The 23485-nt window shown below is 42.3% G+C and overlaps 1 protein-coding gene across 3 annotated transcripts in view; it reads left to right on the top strand.

The window, feature by feature from the left end:
* Positions 1-23485, top strand: part of DCLK1 (doublecortin like kinase 1) — a 157667-nt gene that overhangs the window by 94579 nt on the left and 39603 nt on the right. For all 3 annotated transcript variants that reach the window (XM_020893392.2, XM_020893408.2, XM_070471800.1), the window contains 4 exons: positions 4404-4461; positions 5188-5307; positions 9041-9187; positions 21602-21735. In XM_020893392.2, the coding sequence (XP_020749051.1) occupies positions 4404-4461; positions 5188-5307; positions 9041-9187; positions 21602-21735 (459 nt within the window). The remainder of the gene's footprint in view (positions 1-4403; positions 4462-5187; positions 5308-9040; positions 9188-21601; positions 21736-23485) is intronic.

The raw sequence follows: 23485 nt of genomic DNA, 5'->3' as shown, positions 1-23485 counted from the left end.
CAGTGACGCGGTTGTGAGCAGGCATAGTGTCTCGGGTGGCTCCCGGCCCTTCTTCCCACCTGACTGCTTGCATGTTTTGGCAGCACGGGATTCAACTCAGTTAAAACTGTAGCCACTCATGATTCCGTCTCTCCCTGCTCCACCTGGAGACGCAAAGAACTACACATCGAGGGCTTCCCCAGTGGTCCAGTGGTTAGGGGTCTGCCCGGCAGTGCAGGGGATGCCAGTTCAATCCCTGGTCTGGGAGGGTTCCACATGCCACGGAGTGGCTAGGCCCGTGCACCCCAACTACTAAGCCAGTGCTTTGGAGCCCGCGAGCCACAACTACGGAAGCCCATGTGCCCAAAGCCCATGCTCTGCAACAAGAGAAACCACCACAATGAGAAGACCGCACACCGCAACGAGGGGTAGCCCCTGCTCACTGCAACTAGAGAAGGCCTTTGAGTAGCAACGAAGACCCAGCACAGTCAAAAAAAAAAAAAAAAATTAATAGGATAAAATAAAAGAACCACACGTTGAAAGCTTTGGCTCCGGCAATGGTGTGAGACAGGCCCAAACCCACAAGAACGAGCTGAGACTGCAGTATCAGTGACATGGTGCGTCCACCTAGAAAGGCCTCAGATGTTTGAAGAACCGTATAGCTATAATTGGAGGCATTTGCTTCTGAAGTGGGATTTGGAGGGTGACTCAGTGGGAAAGATTTTAAGTGTCTCTCAGCTGACAGTGTTCTTTTCTCCCTAAGGATGCTCTGGCCCCTGATAGCCACAGAGCCCAAGTTCAAGTTCAAAATACAGCTCCACTCCGGAATTGTCTGACAAGACACTTCTAGGGTGCCTCCATTCTCTGCTCACAGGGGAGGCTGAGATTTAGCTTTGATTACTGGGTCAACAAAGGGTGCTGTGGACTCACTCCTCAAGGAGACAGGGTCTCCCTGTGATGTCCTAAGCGCCACCAGCCTCTGGAGTTCTCCCAGCTCCACCGATGTGTTTGGAGGCCCTGCCAGTTCAGGCTTCTGCTGGGCATTCCCGAGGCACAAAGAGAGTCAGGACACCGCCGCTCTGCTTGAGGACCTCACCCGTAAGCAGAGGATCGCCATGACAGTCAGTAAGGGCTGTGGCAGAGGAATGCCTGGGGGACTGTGTTTCCTCTTCCACATAATCTTCATAAACATCTTCAAAACAGAGCAAATGACAAAAGTCCCTTTGGTCCAGAGTGCCCTTTTCATTAGCATTCTGCAGCCCTCCAGGGCTGAGGGAAGAAGGGGTGAGAAGACTGTCCTGGGGCCCGGAATCATTGTGCTAAACAGGATGGCGTTCTCCAAACCATTGTCAGTACAACCCTGAAAGGCTAGATTTAGTTCCAGTTTGTAAAGATCAGACATTTCTCCCTAGCAGTTGGAGCTCTGGCCTGAGGTCTGACTGAATAGGAACGTAACCTGACAAACAACCCCTCTGGACAAGGAGGAAGACACAGCTCATCTCACTGCTGCCGCTTTGGCTGTGGCCTTTGAGGGTTCCGTGACTGCGTGAAAGGTCAAGGCTATAATTTCAGGAACATACATGCGAATGGCCTGGATGTTCCCCAGCAATCCAGGTGTCTTCTCTGCATCACACACCGAACTGCAGAGTCCTTGAGGTCAAAGGCCAGGTCTCTTATCACCCGTGTAGCCGACAAAGAACCACGCTCTTGCTTACTGGATGCTGACACGGGCACAGCGGTCCTCAGTGTTTAGAGTATGGAGGAAGGCAGATACTTGTTTGGGGTTTTATTTCATGCCAAATGTTTTCTTTTTACCAACTGAAAGCAAGTTATGAACTGTTTATTCTTATGGTGGACATTTAGTCCTAACACCTGTTTTTAGTCTTATATTCCAGATTCATCCTCTTTCCTTATAAACATGCATTTCTAGCAATTAAGGATTTTATTATGACTTTATAGTTCTATTCTCAAAGAATCCAGAAAAAAAAAATTGCAGTATTAATTTTGGTGGTTCCTCCACAGGGCTCTTTGTCTGATAAAAAATGTGGGTAAATCTGAGTGAGTGTTGACTCCTATTTGTAAGATTCTGGGTAGTCAGCCCACAAGATCCTCTTCCTAGGAAGCTATGGGCCGCTGTAGCCGAGGTTTGCTTGCATTTACCCCTCAGCTGTAGGCTCAGCATACAACCTGGTTGTCTGGTGTCCTGGAAGCCAACACACTCACTTATTTGCTGGGGATTCTGCTGCGTGTGTGTCTGTCTGCAGAGGAGGAGTCAGCCTGCTGGGGTCCCACTCCAGCTTTCTGTTCTGAGTACAGCACAGCTTTAATGTTGCTCATTCCAGGGAAATGGAGGGTCAAGTGGTAACCGTAGGGAAGACACAGCCGAGAAATTCCTGCTCTTCTCCCCAGCACCTTCCCATCCTGTGTGGAGGCGCTGAACAGAAGCGTCAGCGCCGTCCTGGCTCTCTTGCCCTGCCCGGTACTGCTGGCTCTTGTCAAAGCTTTCAGTCCTGGAGTCCACATTCCCTGCAATCAGATGAAACATCCCAGACTAGATTGGAAACCGCTCATATGTTCCTGTCTCAGATTTGCTTCATTATAATTTTGTGTGTGATTTGTGAAATGCAGAACCCAGAAACACTTCAGCTTTTAGTTTTCCTCTTGATTAAATATTTTCATGTTTGCAGATGAAACTCTTCAGAAGCCTCTTAAAAAGAGCCGCTTAGAGAGTCCTTGCGATCCTTCTGTGATGTGAGTCTCCTGCATTGGCAGACGGGTTTTTCACCCCTGCTCCACCTGGGAAGCCTCTAGATTTTCTCATTGGATACAATTATAACAGTTTGGTCAATGTTTAATTTATTCTGCAAGCTAGTACCATGAAGGGTCCTGTAAGTGCAGTGGAAGAAGGAGTTTTAGAAGTAAATGACAGGAGGATTTCCCTGGTGGTCCAGTGGCTGAGACTCTAAGCTCCCAACGCAAGCATCTGGGTTCGATCCCAGATGCCACAACTAAAGACCCCACATGCCACAACTAAGGCTGGCACAGCCAAGTAAATAAATAAATAAATAAATATTTTAAAAAGAGAAGCATACAACATGAATGGTTTCTAAAATGCTTGAAACACATTGTTACTATCTGGTCTCTTAGTTTATAGGCACATCACTCTCTTGCTCTTACCATAACATACAACTAGGAAATTCCCCTTTGATTCTCCAAAGTGAAAATTTTAAAACCCTATTTTGAAGTTTTGTTCTTAATCAACTTCACTACCTTAGTATTCATTTGTATCCCTAAAATTGGCCTTTATCTATAGGTAAGAAGCTAGACTCTCTTGGTTTCCCAACTAGATCTGAAGTAGAAATGATTGTGAAGTAGTGGTTCCTGATCATTGTTAAGGATGCATTGTGTCCTCTGACAGTAGACCGTCACTATTGGCACTACAGTATCTTATAAATGTTCACACAAGTTAGGAAGCTATTTAAAGGTTCAGTATGACTAAGCCGTCCCTCCCACACCCACAATGGAGGACGGGCAGTGTTGGCTGGGCTATATGTGGAGCAGAGACCCCAAGAACTCAAGTTCTGATTTTAGCAATGCCAGGTGGCTTTGGGAATGTGAGCTGTTTATAATTGTCACCTCCATTTCATTTCTATCGAATGAGAGGGCCTATGGCTAGGACTCCACACTGGGTTTGATGTGGATGCAGTGGGGCCTGGGTTTGATCCCTGGTCAGGGAACTAGATCCCACATGCCGCAACTAAGAGTTTGCAAGCTACAGCTAAAGAACCTGGATGCCACAACGAAGATCGAAGACCCCTCGTGCCACAGCAAAGACCCTGCACAGCTAAATAAATAAATATTTTTTTGAAAGGCTCAAGAGGTCACAGGATGCTCAGATAACGACTGTATCCCTTGCTATACTCCTGGAACACCTCATTCATGATTTCTCCACTGGAACACATAGAGCTGCACACAGCCCAAGTCTAAAGAGGGTGGACTGTGTCTCGAACGTTATCAGTGTGACCATGAGAACCATTCAGAAAACTGTCACTTCGGGGATAACCTCAAGAGAAATGGAGAAGAAGGGCAGAAACTCACCCCTATTTCATGTCCACTTTAGAAGGAGGAACAGGACACAGCCACCTGCAAGGGGGAGTTACCCGTGGAGTCGCAGTAGCAGTAACTTTATTACAATTATGGCAGCCTTAACAGCTTGTGACATTTCTGAGCTATCATGTTTCTTTTGCCCTTACACTTGGTCAACCCCTTAAAATTCACATACTTCTTTTAAAAACGGAAAAGAGAATTTTTTACAAAAACTTACACCATGATGCCAGATCAGTGGGGTACGAGTGAATCCTTAACAAGATGATTCAACACATCTGAAATTACATTTATTAAAAGACAAAACTTTTTCTTTGCAGGTCGACTGCTAGAGAGTATGCTCTGAAAATTATCAAGAAAAGCAAGTGTCGAGGCAAAGTATGTATAGGGTTTTATTCTTTTGAAAATATATTATGTTGGAGGTAGAAAAAGTAAAACACAAGATGAGCCCCCAAATAAACATAGGTTCACCCTAGGAGTTGTGTTTTGGTAGAGTAGAATGTTATATACTTATTAGGGTATAATTTTATTCTATAAATATTCCTGGTATCAAAATCAATTAAAATGATGGGATATCATTTCAGTTCCTTCTCTCTGTTCTTGTATTTACTTCTTCTCTTACTTTTGTGATCTAAGTTTCATTTCATCCTTCTATATGCAGTTATAGTTAACCATGGTAGGCTCTGAAATTACAAGCATCTTCTAAGGACCTTCAATATCTTTTGCCAATTCTAGGCTATATGAATATCAGAATTTAAGATAGACTTATTATATTTTACCAAAATATATCTCCCTTGATCTTTAAATAGTATAAGTTAAGTGTTAGTTGCTCAGTTGTGTCCAGCTCTTTGCAACCCCATGGACTGTACCCACCCAAGCTCGTTGGTCCATGGGATTTTCCAGGCAAGAATACTGGAGTGGGTTGCCATGCCCTTCTACAGGGAAACTGACCCAGGGATCGAACCCAGGTATCCCACATTGCAGACAGACTTTTTACCATCTGAGCCACCAAGGAAACTCTTAAATAGTATGGCTTTCTTGATTTGAGTTAGCCCTTTGTTGTTTTGCTGTGTGTCTTGATGGAGATGATTTTCTCTTGAACAGGAGCACATGATCCAGAACGAGGTGTCTATCTTGAGAAGAGTGAAGCACCCCAATATTGTTCTTCTGATCGAAGAGATGGATGTGCCAACGGAGCTGTATCTTGTCATGGAATTAGTAAAGGTGTGTGTTTTGGTAAAAGAGGTAAACCTATATAAGGCACCTCACTCTCCTGTATGATAGCGCTCTCTCCTTTGTTTCGTCTCAGCAGTATTCAATCTCATTGCTGTGCACTGGCTTAATGGCTTAAGAGTCTTAATACTAGAATTATATCCCCATAGTTCAAGTCTCAGCCCGGACTGAAATAGTCCCTGACCTTGGATCTACCACTCTGTACCTCGGGCCCCTCCTATGTGAAATGCGATATTGCTAGGAGTGTTATTCTGAAGGTAAAAGAGATCTCTTTCACCAGCTTCTGTGACAGAGTATTAGATGCCAGTAAGATTGTTGTTACTCCAGCAGAAACTGCTCACTTTTCCAGGAACTACTCCAAAAGTATCATTCATTATTATAAAAACAAGCTCTGAACTTTTAGATTCCAGGGTAATAGAAAAACAGCACCCTGTTAATAATAATGTGAATACTGCCTCTCAGTGATGGGTACAATCTCATCCTGCCACAATTACGTTTTTATTCTATTCAATCATATAACCTAGGAATGGCCAGATGTTGATGATGGTTGAATCTATGTGAAAGGTAACCTACCTATTTCCTCTACTTCCATAGGTGAAATTTTCTTAATTAGAAGTTTTTAAAAATTGAATGTTTTATTTTCATAAAGCTGTACTTTGCTCAAGGCTTTTCTATTATGTTAATCTGACCAAAGGCATGAGTAATTTCTACTTTAGTTGTAAATTAGTCAGGTCATTTTCTCTATCAGGGGTGCCAGTGAACACCTAGGGTTCCAGGAATTCTACTTAGAATCGGTCAGCTGGGCTGGTGGCAGCTGGAATGTGGGGTTTCCTTCTGTAAAGAGTTAAGGCCAACAAAGCATTTAATTAACCAATCACTTACTGTATCAAAAAATGTCCATTCTAGGGACTTTAAACTTTCATTCTTCACACTTCCTTTGTTTTAGATCTATTGGCCTTCTTTTAACTTAGTGATTAATCTATATTTATAGATAAAGTCTGGTTTTTTTTCCTACTTGAAGTTCAGACTTTTTTCTCTGAGGGCGAAGGATTTTTAGTTTGTACTAACACCAAGTTATGGTCATGGTTGAGATTGAGGGAGATAAAAATGTTAATCGCTTATTCCAATCAAGAAAGGTCAATTTCATTATTCAGAAAATTTTCATATTGGCGCTTTATTACCAAATAAAGTTTGGTAATTCCAACATTGTAAATTATACTTTATCTAGGACCAAGAATAGTAATTTTACAATGACTTTAATTTTTAAAGAAACAGCTTCAAATCATTCCTGCTGCCCCTCTGGGTGCCATTAAAAACTAATTAGCAACCCCCTGTTATTGGCTGGGTCTTGGAGAGCTAAGACAAAATTAAATTTGAAGATAATATATAAAAGAGGAAAAGGCTTAATAGTTCAGAACACAAGTTTGTGGGAAAGCTTAATCTGATTGTCAGTAATATGCTTAGTCAGGTGACTGTAGCGAAGTACCACTTAGCCTTCGTGGATTCTCTCCGGGTGACCAGTCTAACAAGCCTGGACTGTGCCTGCAAAACTCAGCACTGGGACTCAACTGAGCCACTGGATGTGTGTGTGTGTGAGTCGCTCAGTCGTGTCTGATACTTTGCGACCCCATGGACTGTAGCCCACCAAGCTCCTCTGTCATGGAATTCTCCAAGCAAGAATACTGGGGTGGGTCACTTCCCTTCTCCACCACCATATCGTACCCCTGCATTTAGTCTGACTGAGAATGGCTGTGAGACCAGGTCTGGAAGCATCTCAGAAGGCCAGCCCCACATTTGACCTGAAAAGCTCCCATGACATGCCCCTGAGGAATTTAGCTTGTCAAACCCTGAGAGTCTATCAGGGGGCCAGGGACGGCCTGACGCCATTGGATAAATAAGGTTTGTGTTCCAGAAAACAGTGAAGTGGGTGAACAGTAAAACCATTCTTAAGGGTGAAATTCGACTTCTAGCTGCAGAAGTGAACGCGTGCGCACTGCCTGTGTGTCCAGAGGAAGGCAGGCCTTGTGTCAGGGCAGCACTTGGGCCGGCACTGAGAAATCAGCGGAAGCGAGAAAGACAAAGGGCGTGGAGGAGACTGGGATGGGCTTGGAGTGCGGAGTTGGGGGAGGGTTTGGTCTGTCTGGGTGACCAGGGAAGACACACGCTACGTGGAGCATAAAGGCAGCTGCTTCAGGTGAGACAGGAGATGAGGTTAAGCAAGTTGGAGTGAAGGCTGGGGCAGAGCGGGGAGAGCCATGGGAACAGATGCTGATTTCATGAGTGAAAGATAGGAAACATTGGCCTGCAGCGTGGGAGGTGATGATCGTACACAGGGTCTTTGGAGTAAGAGCCTGAGAGAGCCCAGAAGGCTGTGTCAGAGGCAGGTCTTAGAGCAGGACCAAGAGTCTCTGTTGACAGCTTTGTTGAAGGCGAAGAAGAAGGAATGAGATTACAGGCTGTCTTGAGTTTAGACAACGAGGACAGTGGTGGAGTCTTGGCAGGGTCACTCCTACGGCCCTACACACGGTCGGGGTGCTGTTCATGTGGACCGCAGTGCAAACCCCAGCTCCCCAGGTGGCACGGAAGCAACCTGCAAAGCTGCACAACCTTGCCTTTGAGAGACAGACACTGAGAGAGACAGTGTTCATTTTGGGGAAAAAAAAAATGTATCTGCTTAGTTCGGGAACTGCTGAGGTTGAGGGTCAGTGGAAGATACCCCGTTCCCCCCGAGCAGGGATTGTATAGGGGTCGCAGAGGGCCAGGTTAGGGAGTGGGATTTGAAAATGGTCAGCCTACAGGTGCTCTAGTTTGTGTTTGCTGTTTAAAAAAAAAAATTAAATCTCTTAGCCCTTTAGGTAACAGATGAACACAGTCAGCCTCTGCCGGGGTGGGGGGGAGGGTGGGGGAGTGAGGGGGGTGGGGTGGGGTTTGGCTCTTTGGGGCCTCGTGTGCAAAAAGGATGCACACGTTTTCAGTAAATCAGACCCAACTTCTCTGAAAGGGCTTCAAATAAATGGATCTAAAATTGGAGCCTGAAATCTTTGCTTCACCAAATAACAATAAATTAGCACAGAACAGTGGAAACAAAAGTTTGGATGAGTAATGGACCTAGAAAACTTTCTTTGAAATGTCTCCATCCTCCTCCCTCTCTTTCTCTTTCATCTCTGGAGTGACAGTTTCTGATCCTTTTCTCTGTTCCTTACAAGGAGGCACATTATTGAAAAAGAAGACATGACGCCCACTCCAAGAGACCTAAATCTAGAGAGTGATGAGAATTGTGTGTGTGTCTGTGTGACGTTCCCAGGGCAGCAGAACGTTTTGTTCAGGGTGTAGTCTGTGGTATGTTTCTCATTTCAGGAGATTGGGGATTATGAATTTGAACTCCAGTGGGCAGTTGGTGTAGCACATGCCACCAGGATACCCAGTGCCCCGAGGTCTCTGCCTTGGAGACCCAGCTCCGCTTCCCCACCCCTAGTTGGGAGTTTAATGGCAGAGAATCCTCTCCTCCTTCCTTTGAGCTCTGGAGGAAATGTCACTGGCTCTCGTATTGGGGGCAGGAATCACCATAGGGTTCCTGGGCCTTTGAGAGGGAGGTGACAGGGAAAACTCTTGGAACCCAGAAACCCCGCGTACATCCTTCAGTCCATTTATAGCGTGTCGGGCGCCTCTCCAGGCTGGGCCCCACCGGACCATCTGTTAATGTACTTCTGCTGTTCTCTCTCAGGGAGGAGACCTCTTCGATGCCATCACCTCCACTAACAAATACACTGAGCGAGATGCCAGTGGGATGCTGTACAACCTGGCCAGCGCCATCAAATACCTGCACAGCCTCAACATCGTCCACCGTGACATCAAACCAGAGAATCTGCTGGTAAGAAGGGTTCCAACTTCAGGGTGTCCTGAGCCCCAAGCACTCATGCATGAGTGAATATGAACACTTCTCTTCCTTCTTTTTCGTTTTCTTAAAAAACAACAAAAAACCCTTAAAGGCTTGTTTCCAGCTGGCCTTCAGTAACTAGCTGGAAACTGGTCTTTTAAGTTGATCTGTCAGGGTTAATGTACCATTAGGAGCACTTAACTTATTAGCAAATAAAACCCCGAGGGAGGGACAGGAAAAGAACTCAGGAAATCTAGAGCTGTGGTTAAGACCGAGAACCAGGCCAGCACAGTCACGAGGAGCATTTACACTTGCATGACTTATCGATAGCACTTTGGTGTTAGAAAGCTTTTACTCGGAGGAAAAAAAAAGCAAATGGAAGGCCTTTTAGACTTAGTCTCCCAATTTACATCCCAATAATCCGATCTAAAAGCTAAAAGGATAAATTTCATTGTGAGATTTCAAGACCCCAGCCCCTCAGCATAAAAATGATCATGACAAAGTCTGATTTTACAGATCAGAGACATTCTTACCACCACCCCCACCATGCTCTCTCAGTCCCATTGTTAAGGGGACGGTATTGAAAGAATTAGGGGACAGAGACTGGGCATGAGGGAGCTGTCACTAGTGAATATGGGAGTAATATAAATTTTGTTGGCTATTCAGGGTGGAATTTTAATGAAATATATTCAATTCCTCCCTGCCTCCAGATGCTAATTGTTCTTTTACTTTCATTATCCAGCCCAAAGAGTCATGTATTACTTGACTATTAGTATGTCCATCTTTTGAAATCTGGGAAATGAGGATTCTTTTTCTAAAGCAGTGTTTCTCCAAGGGTGGTCCAGAGACGCCCTGCATCAGGATTACTCCCAGATGCTGGTTAAAAATGTAAATTTCTAAGCTTCCCTGCAGCCCCACCAAAGCAGAATCTGGTGCCTGGTGACAGGCTGCAGGTCTGCATTGCCACCAGCTCCCGCACGTGATCTCAGTGAACTTTCAAGTTTAAAAGCAGATGAACAGGAACTTCCCTGCAGTCCAGTGGCTAAGACTCCAAGCTCCCAATGGGTAGGGCCCAGGTTCAATCCCTGATTAGGGAACTGGATCCCGCATGCCACAAAGACCCAGTGCAGCCAAATAAGTAAATATTTTTTTAAAAATACAATAAAAGCAGATGAACAACGCAACTCCCATTCCCAGTAATGACTGCTAAGATCTGCTGCTGTGGAGAATCACCCCTGTGCTCACCCCGTGCTCAGTTTACACTCAGTATCTCGTTTCGTCTTCACAACAGCCATGTGGGGTAAAGTCTATTACGGTCCCATTTTACAGGTGAGCAAACTGGGTGTCTAGAAGTTGAAAGACCCACTCAAGGCCATCATCACTCTTAAGTGGAGGAGTCAAGGTCACAACCTAGCTTGGCTCCTCTCTAAACCTCAGACTTCAACCACCAGATTACGTAAAGTGTGAACTGGGGAGAGAGGTTTACCGCTTGCTTGCCCTATGCCAAGGACTGTGCCAGGGAAAAGGAAGATGTATGCCTCCGTGGAGGGACATTCAAGCAGGAAAAATAGGTGTTTCAAAAATACATACACAGGGACTTCCCTGTGGTCCAGTGGCGAGGGCTCAGCTCCCAGTGCAGGTGGCCTCGGTTCAACCTGGTCAAGGGACTAGATCCCACATGCTGTAGCTAAGACCCGGCACAGCCAAATAAAAGTAAGTATTGGAAAGAAAGAAATGCATATACAAGCAGTTAATTGCAATTAGGTTTGTAATCTTGGAGCTGCTGGCAAATGAAGGTGGCGGAGGTCAGATGATGGAGTTCTGATTTAATTGGCCCTCAAATTCCACATCTCCACAGTAGCCTAAACATTCTCTTCTGCATAGTTGCCTCCATGAATGGCAGCAATTTCCCCTCGTCTGCACTCATTCTTCCTGTGTCCTGACTTATGTAGGATTGTCTCACGGGAACGGACTTACAACTGAGCCTTTGTTTAAAAATTTCTCTAAGCTCCGAAAATTCAGTGATGGAAAATTAAAGTCTCATTTTCCTTTCCGCTTTTGCAGTTCAGTTTTGTGCACCCATTGTTCACCTGCTTCTCACCAGAGCACTGTTTCTATAAATGACATCAATGGTTACAGAGCACTGTGCTTTTACTAAAATGACAATTTGCAGGATACTTTGAAAGTACTGTGCTCGTTTGAACATATTTTACTTTAAATTACCCAAAAAATAAAAATAAAACTTCTCTCCTTTTTTCCTTTCTAATTTAAGAATGAGAAAAATATATATATGAAATGAGAAAAAAGTATATATATAAACACACACCATTGCAGTCATTCATAATTCAGGTTTAAAATATATATATATATGAAAAACTAAAGTAATTGTGCTTCTCCAGTATCGCCATTTCTTTCTATAGGAGAGTAGTAAGGATTGGTGAGCTTTGCAGGGATAAAGCTTTTATGGGATAAACTAGGTAGAAGAATAGAATAATTTTAACAGAATTAGGATGACATTACTAATTGCCCTTGAGACTTCTATTAATTTCACATTCTGTTGACCTTTATGTGGAAATAAGAATCATCATGGGAGGCACAAAATCACATACTCAGGATTTATAGTCAGATGGACAAAAGTTCAAAACCAAGGGCTTTACTCTTACACTGGCTAATCCTCTGACCTTGAACAAGATACTTAAGTCCTTTGGGTCTCCTTTAAGGGGACTTTATGAAGATAAAGAGATACCATGTGACTATTCCCTTCTTTTTTATTCCCCTTTTATTTGTAATAAAAATTAAATTATCCCTAAAAATGAAACTGTTTAAAACTATAAGTTGTAACAATCATCTTTCATCATTTTTGACATTGCTTTTAAAGTGTCACTATTTACCCAGACATGAATTTACCATCTAATGGAAAAATGTAGAGCCAGAGACTATTTTTGGAAAAATGCTGTAATAAATTTAATGCAGAGAGTTACAGTCCATTTCTAACTACCGGAAACTTAAATAAAAAAGGCTCCGCTGCACACTTTGCATTACTATTTTACGAAGAGATCTCCAAAAAAAAAAAAAAAACCCTAAATTGTTAGACTGCTGATAAATTTTTGCTTCATAAGTGTTTAGTGTTTGTAATAAGTAGCAAAGAATTATGTATTACATTTGTAGGCATTTCAGTTATAGATTTCATTTTATATAGTATCATTGTATAAGCAAAACCTTTGAGAACTTTTATTTTTAATTCTTAAAGAGCAATATAAAAATATTGTAGTTTGGCCTTCAGGATCTATATTGATCCTATGAATGATTTACTCAAGTCTGAGTACTTAAAGATCAAGGCATTTTAATGAAAAAAAAAAAAAAAACACATATACAGTGATGATTCCAATCATATTTTAGGTGAAAACTGGGAGCTGACCTAATAGAAATAGCTCTTATAATTTTATTATCACATTGCTACTAAGTCCTTATTTTATTAATTAGTATATTGTGTCAGTGATTTTATGTGATTCTTTTGCTTTATCGGGCCTGGTCCGTAGATGCTATGGGTGAGTGGCAGGTGGATGAGAGGGTGGATTAGATAAGAGAGTGAGTGAGTGGCGGCTCCACACTTCCAGTGCAGGGGCCTGGGGTTCTATCCCTGGTCAGGGAACTAAATCCCACTTGCCACAACTAAAGATTCCACATACCGCAACTAAGACACAATGCAACCACACAAATATGCCAAGCCCTAGTCATTTCTCAATTCATCTGTTACATTAAGGACCCATGTTGGCTGTAGACTAAACCTTTCTGAAGGGAGGGGAGTAAGTACAGAGTTTCCCCAGCTGCCTTTATACATGAACCATTATGTGCATCGCATGTGATGTGATAGTTTATAACAAAAAGGAACCTTTTGCTTTAAAACAAAACAGAAATGGCCTAAGATCAACCATTTACATGAGTCGCCACTAGATGGCAAGCTTGTACCCTTGGCAGCAAAAAACATCAGTAGCAGCCTGTCCTTGCAGTGAGCTGGGACCATCTTTTTTAAATGTATACGCAGATGCCTTCTCCTTAGGAAAATTAAAGTCTTACTGGCAAAAATATAACTGACATCACTAGTTTTTTATTAGATTCAAGAAATAAACACAGTAATTTTCTTGAAATATAAAAAAAATTTCTGTTCAAAAATCTTTTTGCTTCCTAAATACTGTTAAATACTGTTAAAAACTCCTAAATACTGTTTGGGAAAAAGCAGTTTCTCAGGGAAACTGCTTCTTTAGGTCAGAAGATTCCTTTTAGAAACTCTGTCGAGGTGTTTGTGCCTGTTCCTAGCTGCCCATCAAAGTAGCATGTGCAGCTAATGACCTGCATTTTCATAAAATGGGTTGAATCTAGGAATAAATTATCTTATTTTCCCCTAGTGATAACCAGAGGTTGCATTCCTGCTCTTCTTAGTTTCCAGTTCAAGTCAACACTGAGTTTACCAAATAATGGATTTCCTTCTGTCTTAATCCTCAAGTAAACTCATTTTGTGGTCAGATAGCTCACTCCACTGGTGGATGAGGCCAGTGCCACAGATGGGAGTAGAGTTCATAAACAGAGACCGCTGAATAGATCTGCAAGACGGACTTGAGCCCCCAGAGTGTGGATGAACGGACTGGGGAGCACCCTAAGGAAGGGAGCCGTGGATCTCACAGGAGTCTGTCACTGGCCCTGCCCTTATCACCGTTACCAGTGAGTCGAGATGAAGTTGTATTCTATATAGTAAATAACAGAACTGAGATCTGCAACTATCTTTGGCTCCATAAAGGTCCCCAACCAGTAAGATGGAATTTAACGAGAGTTAAAACATAAGTCCCTATGGACTAGGTCCATTTTGGTGTAGTTGTTTTAATTACCATTGTGGAAAAACAGTAATGGGAAAATTTGGGCTAGTTTAAAGGCTGTTCGTTGACCATAACAAGTTCATTACGAGCGTCAGTGTGACATGACTGCTAAAAATAGCAACGTGCCCTTAGACTCTTTCACTGAAAGAGCATCGCTCTCACGAGAGTCCTCTGTCCTGCTCATGCCACGTGGCCTCAGTGGGGAGGGGCCCAGACACATGGAGAGAGCGCAGCAGAGTGGTCCAGCAGAAGCTGCCGGATGGAAGATGGGAGACCTTTTCTGTGCTGCATATGAGACACTGAACTCAAACTAACAAGAAGACGTTAATGACAGATTTGAGGTTGACGTAAGGAAAAACTTTCTAACAATTACACCTGTTTGAAAAGCCAGTAGCTTTTAATCACTGAAATTCCCCAGCAGAAATGGAATGCTTGTTTTTCCAGGTGGCACTAGTGGTAAATGTGCCTGCCAATACAGGAGATGCCAGAGATGTGAGTATGATCCCTGGAGCAGGAAATGGCAACCCACTCCAGTATTCTTGCCTGGAACATTCAGTGGACAGAGGAGCCTGGCAGGCTACAGTCCATAGGGCCGCAAAGAGTCAGACACGACTGAGTGACTGAAAATGTTAGGAAAGAAAAAAAGGCCTTCTATCTGCATTTGAATAAAAGTTGAGGGAAAACAGAAGAAAAAGAACATTTTCTCCAAACATGATTGACTACAGTAATATGCCCGTTATTGTACTAAGCATCTATTGAAGGCCCTTCTCCAAGGGAAAGTCTACCCAGTCCAGTATTCTGGCCTAGAGAATTCCAGAGACTGCATAGTCTGTGATATTGCAAAGAGTCGGACACTACTGAGCCACTTTCACTCTAACTTCTCCAAGGACCTGTGATTCTAACAGGAGGAAGAAGACAGGAAGTAAAATACAGTGTCTCCGGGCGGGTCAGCATGGGTCTGTTCCACCACCGCTTCCTCTGTCACTGTGGTGGAGAATAACATCATTCACTTCATCTTAAGGGGCTTCCCTGCTGGCTCAGTGGTAAAGAAACCGCCTGCCAACGCAGACGCAGGTTCGATCCCACATGCCACAGAGTAACTAAGCCCATGCACCGCAGCCGTTGAGCCTGCGCTCTAGACCCCGAGAGCCTCAGTTTCTAAACCCTCTTGCCTCAGCTACCGAAGCCCGTGTGCCCTAGAGCCTGTGCTCCACAAGAGAAGCCGCTGCGATGAGAAGCCCGCATACCACAACGAGAGAGGAAGCCCTTGCTCGCCACAACTAGAGAAAAGTCCACGCAGCAACCAAGACCCAACACAGCTATAAATAAATAAGTAAATAAAATTATGTTTTAAATGGCATGGCCTAGCAAAGATTAATAATAAATAATAATAATATGCAGGGTTGGCAAACTTACGAGGATACCGGTCATCTCATATGACTCAGTACAAGATTAACTTGATGGAACTCTTCTGAGAAGTAGTTTGGTAATACGTAACTACAGCCTTAAATAATATGAACTCTGTGGTCAAATAATTCTACTTTTAGAAGTGTGACCTAAAGAAAAAAAGTATCAGATATGTAATACATACATAGGGATGGTCATCTCAGTGTTTTTTAGCATGGAAAGGAAAAATGTATATATAGAAATAACTTAGGTCAGGGCACTGATTTTAAATATTGGCTTAATGGGGAGGCAGGAGGACATACTGGTTAGAATCATGGACTTGAACATGCCTGAGCTTAAGTTCTGGCTCTGCCATTTATTAGCTGTGTAACATTCAGCAAGTTACTTAACATCTCTGAGCCTCAATATTTTTCATCTGCAAAAATATCAGTGATGGTACTTAACAGAGTTGTTGTGAACGTTAAGTTGGATGTTAAGCATGAAATCCTTGACATGAGGCCTGGCAGGGGCTCAGTAAATGGCAGCGGGCAGTGGTCTGGCGGGTTAGTATTTTGGTGCATCCATACAATGGACTATCCAGCAGGCACTGAAAATCATGATACACATGTGTGCTTATTCACTGGGGCACACGCTCAGGGTATGCTGTCCAATGAGAAAAAGAACAGGAAAGAGAGAGAAAGCAAGCTTTGGAAGTTCATACGCCCAAATGTTTAACAGTGGTTATTTCTAGGTGTCAAGATCGTGGGTGAGTTAATTCTTCTCTGTCTGTAATATTATCTGTCCTTTCCAGTTTTCCTACAATGACATATTGGATATTACTTGTGTGACGGAAATGTAACAGTTTCTAAAACCTGCAGTGACACTGAATTCCCAGTTATTACCGAATTCTGGGATGTACAGTCGCTACAGAGTCAGGAATGTGCATGCTTGTTGAATCTCAGCTGCAGCTGCATAGAACTCCTTTCTAGATAGTTTCATGACCATTTTAAAGAAGGGATGAGAGTCAGGTTTCCTGGAATTTCCATTCACTTCTCGATCTTCACAGACATCTCTAGGGTAACACTTTGAAAAGCTATTTTATTTTTTCTTCTTATGTTGCCGCACCTCTTCTGACTTCTGTACACCTTTTTTTATTTTTATTATTTCACGTAATTTTTGTTTCATAAAGATTTTACATGTGGGTATAAAATGAATTTTTTTTTAAGAATTTAGTTTTTTTTAGGAGGCTTAATTCTAAACTATGTGGAGCATAAAACACATTTTGCTAAGTAATTCCCTACATAAATGTTGTTATACTTCACTTCTTAAAGGTTTAAATTTAATCCACTGTTTTTAGAAAGTGTCATAAAGGCCATATTCCATGGCTAGAAGAAAAATCAATGTCTTTTTTAAAGGATACCATATTTGTTAAAAAGTAAATTCACTTTTTTGTCACGGCTTTGTCAATTTCATGCCAGTTTTGTTAAATTCTATCTGGTGAAGTAATTTTTAGTACCTATTGAGCTCCTCTGTGTAGAAATTTCAGTGGTTCCTGGCAATTCATTAGCCAATATTTCAACAGGGTTATCCTTGAATTCATATTATCATTGAAAATCATGTTTGTTCCAACACATCTGTTATATTAGTCAGCTTTTATTTCTCTGTTATGGGAATCTCAGAAACCATTTGACTGGGTTCAGGTTATCTGTGAATTTTCATATTATTTTATGGCCACCGGCTGCATTTTATGACTCTGTATTAAATCGTTTAGTTTTTCAAATAACTTTTTCAAATGGTCTCAATTTCTCATCCAGGGGAGATCAGGCGTATGCCCCAAATCTACTGTTCAGCAAGTTACAGCTACTGCGAAGCCCCAAATAAATGAAAAAGAAACAAAAATGAAACTCTCCCTTAAAAAAGAAAATCCTGTGTAAAATAGCAGAATACCAAAAACCTACGTACCTGACCTTTCACTCGGTCTGTTCTTGGTAGGACATGCCTTCAGCTTTTAATTGGAACCTTTTTCATAATTGTTGCCATTTAACACATTTAGTCTGTCAAATCATGGGATGTCTTTATAGCCATATAATAAACCCTGGAGAACAACTTTTCTGACTGTAGCCATCTGCAATGATCACAGGCGTAGCTTACAAAATACTGACAGTCTTTCTGGTAATAGGATACATATGGCAGCCCACAATTACGTGTAGCCGCATTCAATTAGTGTGTTGCAGTTACACAGTTTTATTGCTTAGTTAAAACAGTGAAAGCACTACATACTGGGTAATTTGCACTAATCCCCATCTCTTTAATAGCCCCTCGGTGTTTAAAATGTGGGGGAACATCTATAGTATTTAAAGGGCCTGGGTGAACATTAAATTATATCTCATGTTGTGAATACTCTTTCATTGACAATTAATGTACCCCCACCTCATGTGTGGGGCATGTTTTATGGAGACTTTAAAATACAGTTACAGCAAGAAGTTCTTAAACCAGAACCCCACTTGCTGGGTCAGGCTGCCCAAACTTATACTTGCAGGCTGTTAAGGTTCTTTCTGAAAGATCAGGATGAGGAGACAAGCTAAGTAAGTCGATTCCGAGAGTGGGAGACGCCATGGACGCCACGTTTTCAATGTGAACATGTTAGAAGCTTTTCCGACTCCTAACATTTAATTAAAAACTTAGTTCAAAGTGAATCTATAGCTGCCATTTGGTAAAATACTTTCTGGAGATGGTTTTGTAAAGATTGTGTGTGCGCTCACACACACACACATTTGAAACACATGCATTTCACAATCTGTGATTTTTCACAAAAGTTTTGACTGCGTTTTCAAAGGGCCTCGTTCCTGCCCTGCTGTAAGCGGCTGGGGGAGAGGCGAGGAGGGTACAGCTCAGCTGGCTGCAGGAGCCCTCGGGAGCCCAGTTGTGAGAGGCCCCTTGTGACGGGCTGGCCAAAAAGTTCGTTCGGGTTTGCTGCTGCTCTTAACAGAAAAACACGATTTTTTTTGCCAATCCAATAGCACTTAGGGAAGTCGCTCTCCCACGGGAGGAAGGGAAACACGACAATATATTCTTCTATATCCTTCTCCCCAAGTGTTGACAGAGAAAAACCCAAAGCAACCTTGTTTCCTGCCCTGCCTGATGGTAAGTAAGTTAAACAGAATTCCAAACGAGAGGCCTGGACATTTATTCACCTGCAAAAGCATTTTGCTGAAGCATTTCAAATGTACTTGGGTCTAGAAATGTTTTCAGTTACGTGGATTAGGCCTTTGTCTCTTAGCTCTTATTGCCTCTCCTAAACATCACTTTAATCTCTTTATATGTTCATGAAAATTCTGCTATATGGTTTTCAAAGTTAAAAAAAGAGAGAGAGCAGCATAATAATGATTAAAGAGAGATGAAAACATTAAAATGATAGATTCTATGTATTTCATTTAAACGATGCTGGTTTACTTTTATTTTTATCATTAAATAATCTTCATTTTCTTTATTTTAGGTAAGTCTTTAGTGGTTTTTCTTAGTTGTTGAAGCTTTGAACTTTACTGCTTAGCTATATTAAGTATAATTGGCATATGGCTATATGTAAGATGGAATTCCTATTAAAATGTAGATGCTTAAAAAACCCTTTGGTACATGGAGGAGAATTACATGGTCATATTCAGAACTAAACTGTTACTTATGACTGAATCTGCCAACCTCTGCCTTTGTCCAACTTTTGAATAGAGTTGGGTGATTATGGGTAGTATGTTTAGAAACAAGCCACAACATCTCTGTGTAAATGGAGTTGTGTAATTTGAAATCTGCACAACCTCACAAAACAGGCACCATGAATGTTTGGACCTAACAGAACATCAAAGCAAGAGGTTATTTTGCATTTCGAAGAGATTGTTGGTAACAAAATGGAATTAGGGAAGTAAACAGTTCTGCTCTGTCTGGGAATTAAACTAGATGATCTACTAGGTGTTTCCAGCTCAGATTTCTTTTCATGAAAAACATTTGCTTGTCATTTCGACGACCTGAATGGCTGACATGCTAAGACTGCAATTTAGGGATTTCTTTTGCCTGAGCGCGTTTAAGTCAGGGAGGATATTATGTTTTGCATCTCTGATACCTCAGAGTCCGTGATTCAAACTTGCTGATGCCGACCAGGGCTGGACGGCTGCTTCATTAAAGTAGGGACGACAGTGTCCATCTCAGAGGACCACTGGGCAAAGCCACATCCTTGGGGAACATACAGCTCTCCTTGCCCTAACAGCCCAAGTGCAGGTGGCCCCCCAAGCCTCTGGATACCTGCCTAAGGGCAGCCCACGCTTGATTGTGGCTGAGCCCTCAGGGAGAGGACTCTGTGTTCCAAGTATGGAGAAAATGTGAACAAACATTTTCTGCCCAGAAAAGACAGTCTCTCCAGAGAGGAGGCTCTGGCTGCCTTTTTTTCTGCCAAAACAGATCCAAATGATCATTGCTGATACTGCAGCTTAGCTGGCCAAACATCTGCACTTGATGCTGCAGTGAAATGAGAAGTGAATCTACTTTTTCCAAAGGAGGGCAGATGCGGTGTGTGAACGGTAGCCATGCTCCTGATGTGTGGAGATGCGCCTTGCTGTGCGCCAGGTTCAGACTGCTCTAGCAAGTACAGATGATCATAGAGCAATAACAGGGCCACATGCAGGCCTCGATGGGCTGGAAGAATTATTTTGATGTACCTGGAGAACTTCACCGTTTCCTTGAGGCATCTCCTGGCGACTGCCTTCACTGGGAATACTAGCCTTTTACTGTGGCTCTCTTTTCTGTATCTTATTGATTCCAGTGGAGAGCTCTGAATTAGAATTCTGAAAGCCCTTTGATACTTTCTTTAAAATAACAGATGTTGTTTGGGATACTGTTTAGAACAGATCCATTTTGTTTGATTGTGGGCTAGAATTAAAGCAGTGTAAATACTTGCCTGAGGTCACATGCATCCTTTTCTTGATTTGTTGGGTGAAAGATTAGAAAAAGACTATAATAAGGTGAAAGACTTATTACTGCCTTAATAAGGAAAACTGGACAGAATGCTTACTCTGCACCTGATAAATCTTTCCAAATTGCCACAGGTAAAATGAAATGTTAATGCCCCTTTCAATTATTAATAAAAAATATAAATAGATCTTGTTGGAAATATAGGGCACTGAAAATAAAGTGTTTTAATAGATGTGTAGATTTTTTTGTTCCATTTACTAAAGAACTGCATCTTTAAAGCTTCTGATACATTAAAATGAAGACATAATTATTTTCATAAACTGAATATTTTGCACTAAACACAAAATCTATACTTTTTTGTTTTTTAGCACAAAATCTATATTTCTGTATTTCATTGTGTTCTGCAGATCAATTTGAATTGCAGCAAACGTCAAAGACAGATAATCAAAAGAAAAAAAAAAATCTCCTATAATCTTACCACTCAGAGACAGACACACCAATATAGTGTCCTTCCAGACATTTTTCTTAGTACATGTTTTTTCTTTAATAGACATTATATGCAACCAGTCAGAAGTCTGTCCTCACTTCCCAAATCTAACTCATTTCAATAAATGTAAACTCACATCACCATTCTAACTGTCCTGTAGCCTCCCATTGTATGAACGTACTGTAATTTAATGAACTTTCATTTCCTGGGTGTTTGCCATGTTCTTAATTCTGCAGTAATATAAAAATGTTCTTGTATGTATACCCCTGCATAGTTGTCTGAGTTTTTATTTTATGAAAAATAAATTTTAAAAATTGATAAACTGAAATCGGAGTTATTAACAGTCAGCGGACCAGAAGGGGGCGCTCTCATGTCCTGTGACCATAACTGAGCCCAACAGGAAGAAGAGAGACTCCTCTTCTTTCCTGGCAGGGACTCAGCCAATGAAAAGCCATGGACTCTTTGTTTCTATAGTCCTCCCACTTCCTGTTCCTCTCTGTAAATGTATTTCCTTCCCTTGCCATGTGGGGACTTGGAGGTAACTTGCCGTGGGTACAGACTTCAAATTGCAATTCTCTGCTGATCCTGAATAAATCCATGTTTGCTCGAGAAATATCTGGCAGTCTGTTTGTTTTAGGTCAACATATATTTACACCACAATGTCCTTTTTTTTTTTTAAGGCAGTTTCACTTTTAATTTTTGTTTTAGGTGTATGAACACCAAGATGGCAGCAAATCTCTGAAGCTGGGTGACTTTGGACTGGCTACCATTGTAGATGGCCCCCTGTACACCGTGTGCGGTACCCCAACATACGTAGCTCCCGAAATCATTGCAGAGACTGGGTAAATGCTTTTCATGTGTTTATTTCAGTGATGTGCTTGCAACATAGTCTGCTTTGAGAATAAATGAAATAGTTCTCTGTTCCATCCAGACAGAACTAGCTGTCAGCTATTTTTCACTTTTTTTTTTTTTTAGCTTGAGAAGTTGAAGCCATTTTTTCTGTTTCCCCAATCAAGTTGCCAATTACTGCAGTCTTGCATAAGCCTTCCTTTTGGCCTTTGTTAAAGGTAGAACAGCCATTATTAACCCCTTAGTAAAAAATATTCAAATTAACAGAAAAACAGAGTGATGGTAATTAACTCGCTTTGGGAGACAAGAGCAGCAGACGTTGCTGTGTGGGGTGAGTTACTTCTGTGGTTCCTGTGGTTCCTTCTCCTAAGCTCTCCTTATTCTCTAGTTCCAGTCCCACTTTGGTCCACTTAGCAGCTCATGACCATCTGTGCAGTGCAGACACCCCCAGGCGTCAGGGCCACTGGGAGTTGGCTTGTTTCTTAGCGCAGCCAACACAGATGAAAGAAAATCTCTAGAATCAGGGGAGATTGTAGGCCTAAGCTTACTAACGACCTAGTACCATATGCCAGGTGCTAAACTCCTTTATTTAATTCTTACTCTTCCGGTAGATGATATAATCCCCATTTTGCATGTAGAGAAACTCAGTCTCTGATGACTGATATAAGCTCATGACAGTAGCTGAGTCAGCATTTGAACTCCAGGTCTAGGTGGGCAAATGGCTCTTTCAGTAAGCCCCATTTCTTGCCAAGGATTACTGGCAGGGTTCTGAACACTGTCCTTAAACAGAAGGATGGGGGAAGGGTGGGAGAGCAAGAAGAGACAGCCCTGCCGTTTCTTCCTGTGAGTGGCGCCAACCCCCACCTAGCACTCTAGATAGTATCTTCCCCTGTGACGGCTGGAGGTGGTTTTTCTCCTTGTACTATGGATGCATAGACTGGAAAGGCAGAAATACAGGACAGATGAGAAGAGAAATCCCCAACGCAGGGTAATGAGGACTTTCATATTCATCAGATTTGATTGGGAGCCACATCTGTGGCCACGCCTGACGTCCTCCGAGGTACCACCTCAGGCGATGCTCCGGTGGGTGCTCTGATGGCCTGCTGGGGAGGAGTGGTGTGGGGCAGAAGAACTTGGTTGGGTCCTGAAGACGTCAGTTGGAACTCAGCTGTGCCACTGATTGTGTGATCTTGAGCCAAACTATTTACCCTCTGAACTTAGGTTTTCCTTCTTATAAAACAGGCAATAATACTTGTCCTGTACAAGTTACAGAGTTGTTGGGAAAACAAAATCAGATAATGTATGCCAGTGCTTTATAGATTAGAGAATGTCTTATGTGTAATTATTGTTTCTAAAATTTGGGAGCTAAATTGTCTCCTCAAGGGTCTTTGTCTTAAATCTGATATAACTAGACATAGAGAATGGATTTACAGACCCAAGGGGAGAAGGGGAGGGGGAGATGAAATGGGAGATTTGAATTGACATATTAATGTATACACTATGTGTAAAACGGGTAATTTACACCATGTGTAAAACAGGTAGCTAGTGGGGAGCTGCTGTATAGCGCAGGGAGCTCGGATCAGTGCTCTGCGATGACCCAGATGTGGGATGGAGGCAAGGTGCGAGAGAGGTCCAAGAGAGGGAATACATGTATACACACAACCAACTCACTTCATTGTATAGCAGAGACTAAGGCAACATTGTAAAGCAATTATACTCTTCATAAAAAATAATTAAAGAAAA

This window comes from Odocoileus virginianus, chromosome 8 (assembly GCF_023699985.2).
Source record: "Odocoileus virginianus isolate 20LAN1187 ecotype Illinois chromosome 8, Ovbor_1.2, whole genome shotgun sequence".
Lineage (NCBI taxonomy): Eukaryota > Metazoa > Chordata > Mammalia > Artiodactyla > Cervidae > Odocoileus > Odocoileus virginianus.
Note: the sequence above shows the minus strand (reverse complement) of the source record. Positions and strands in the feature narration are given on the sequence as shown.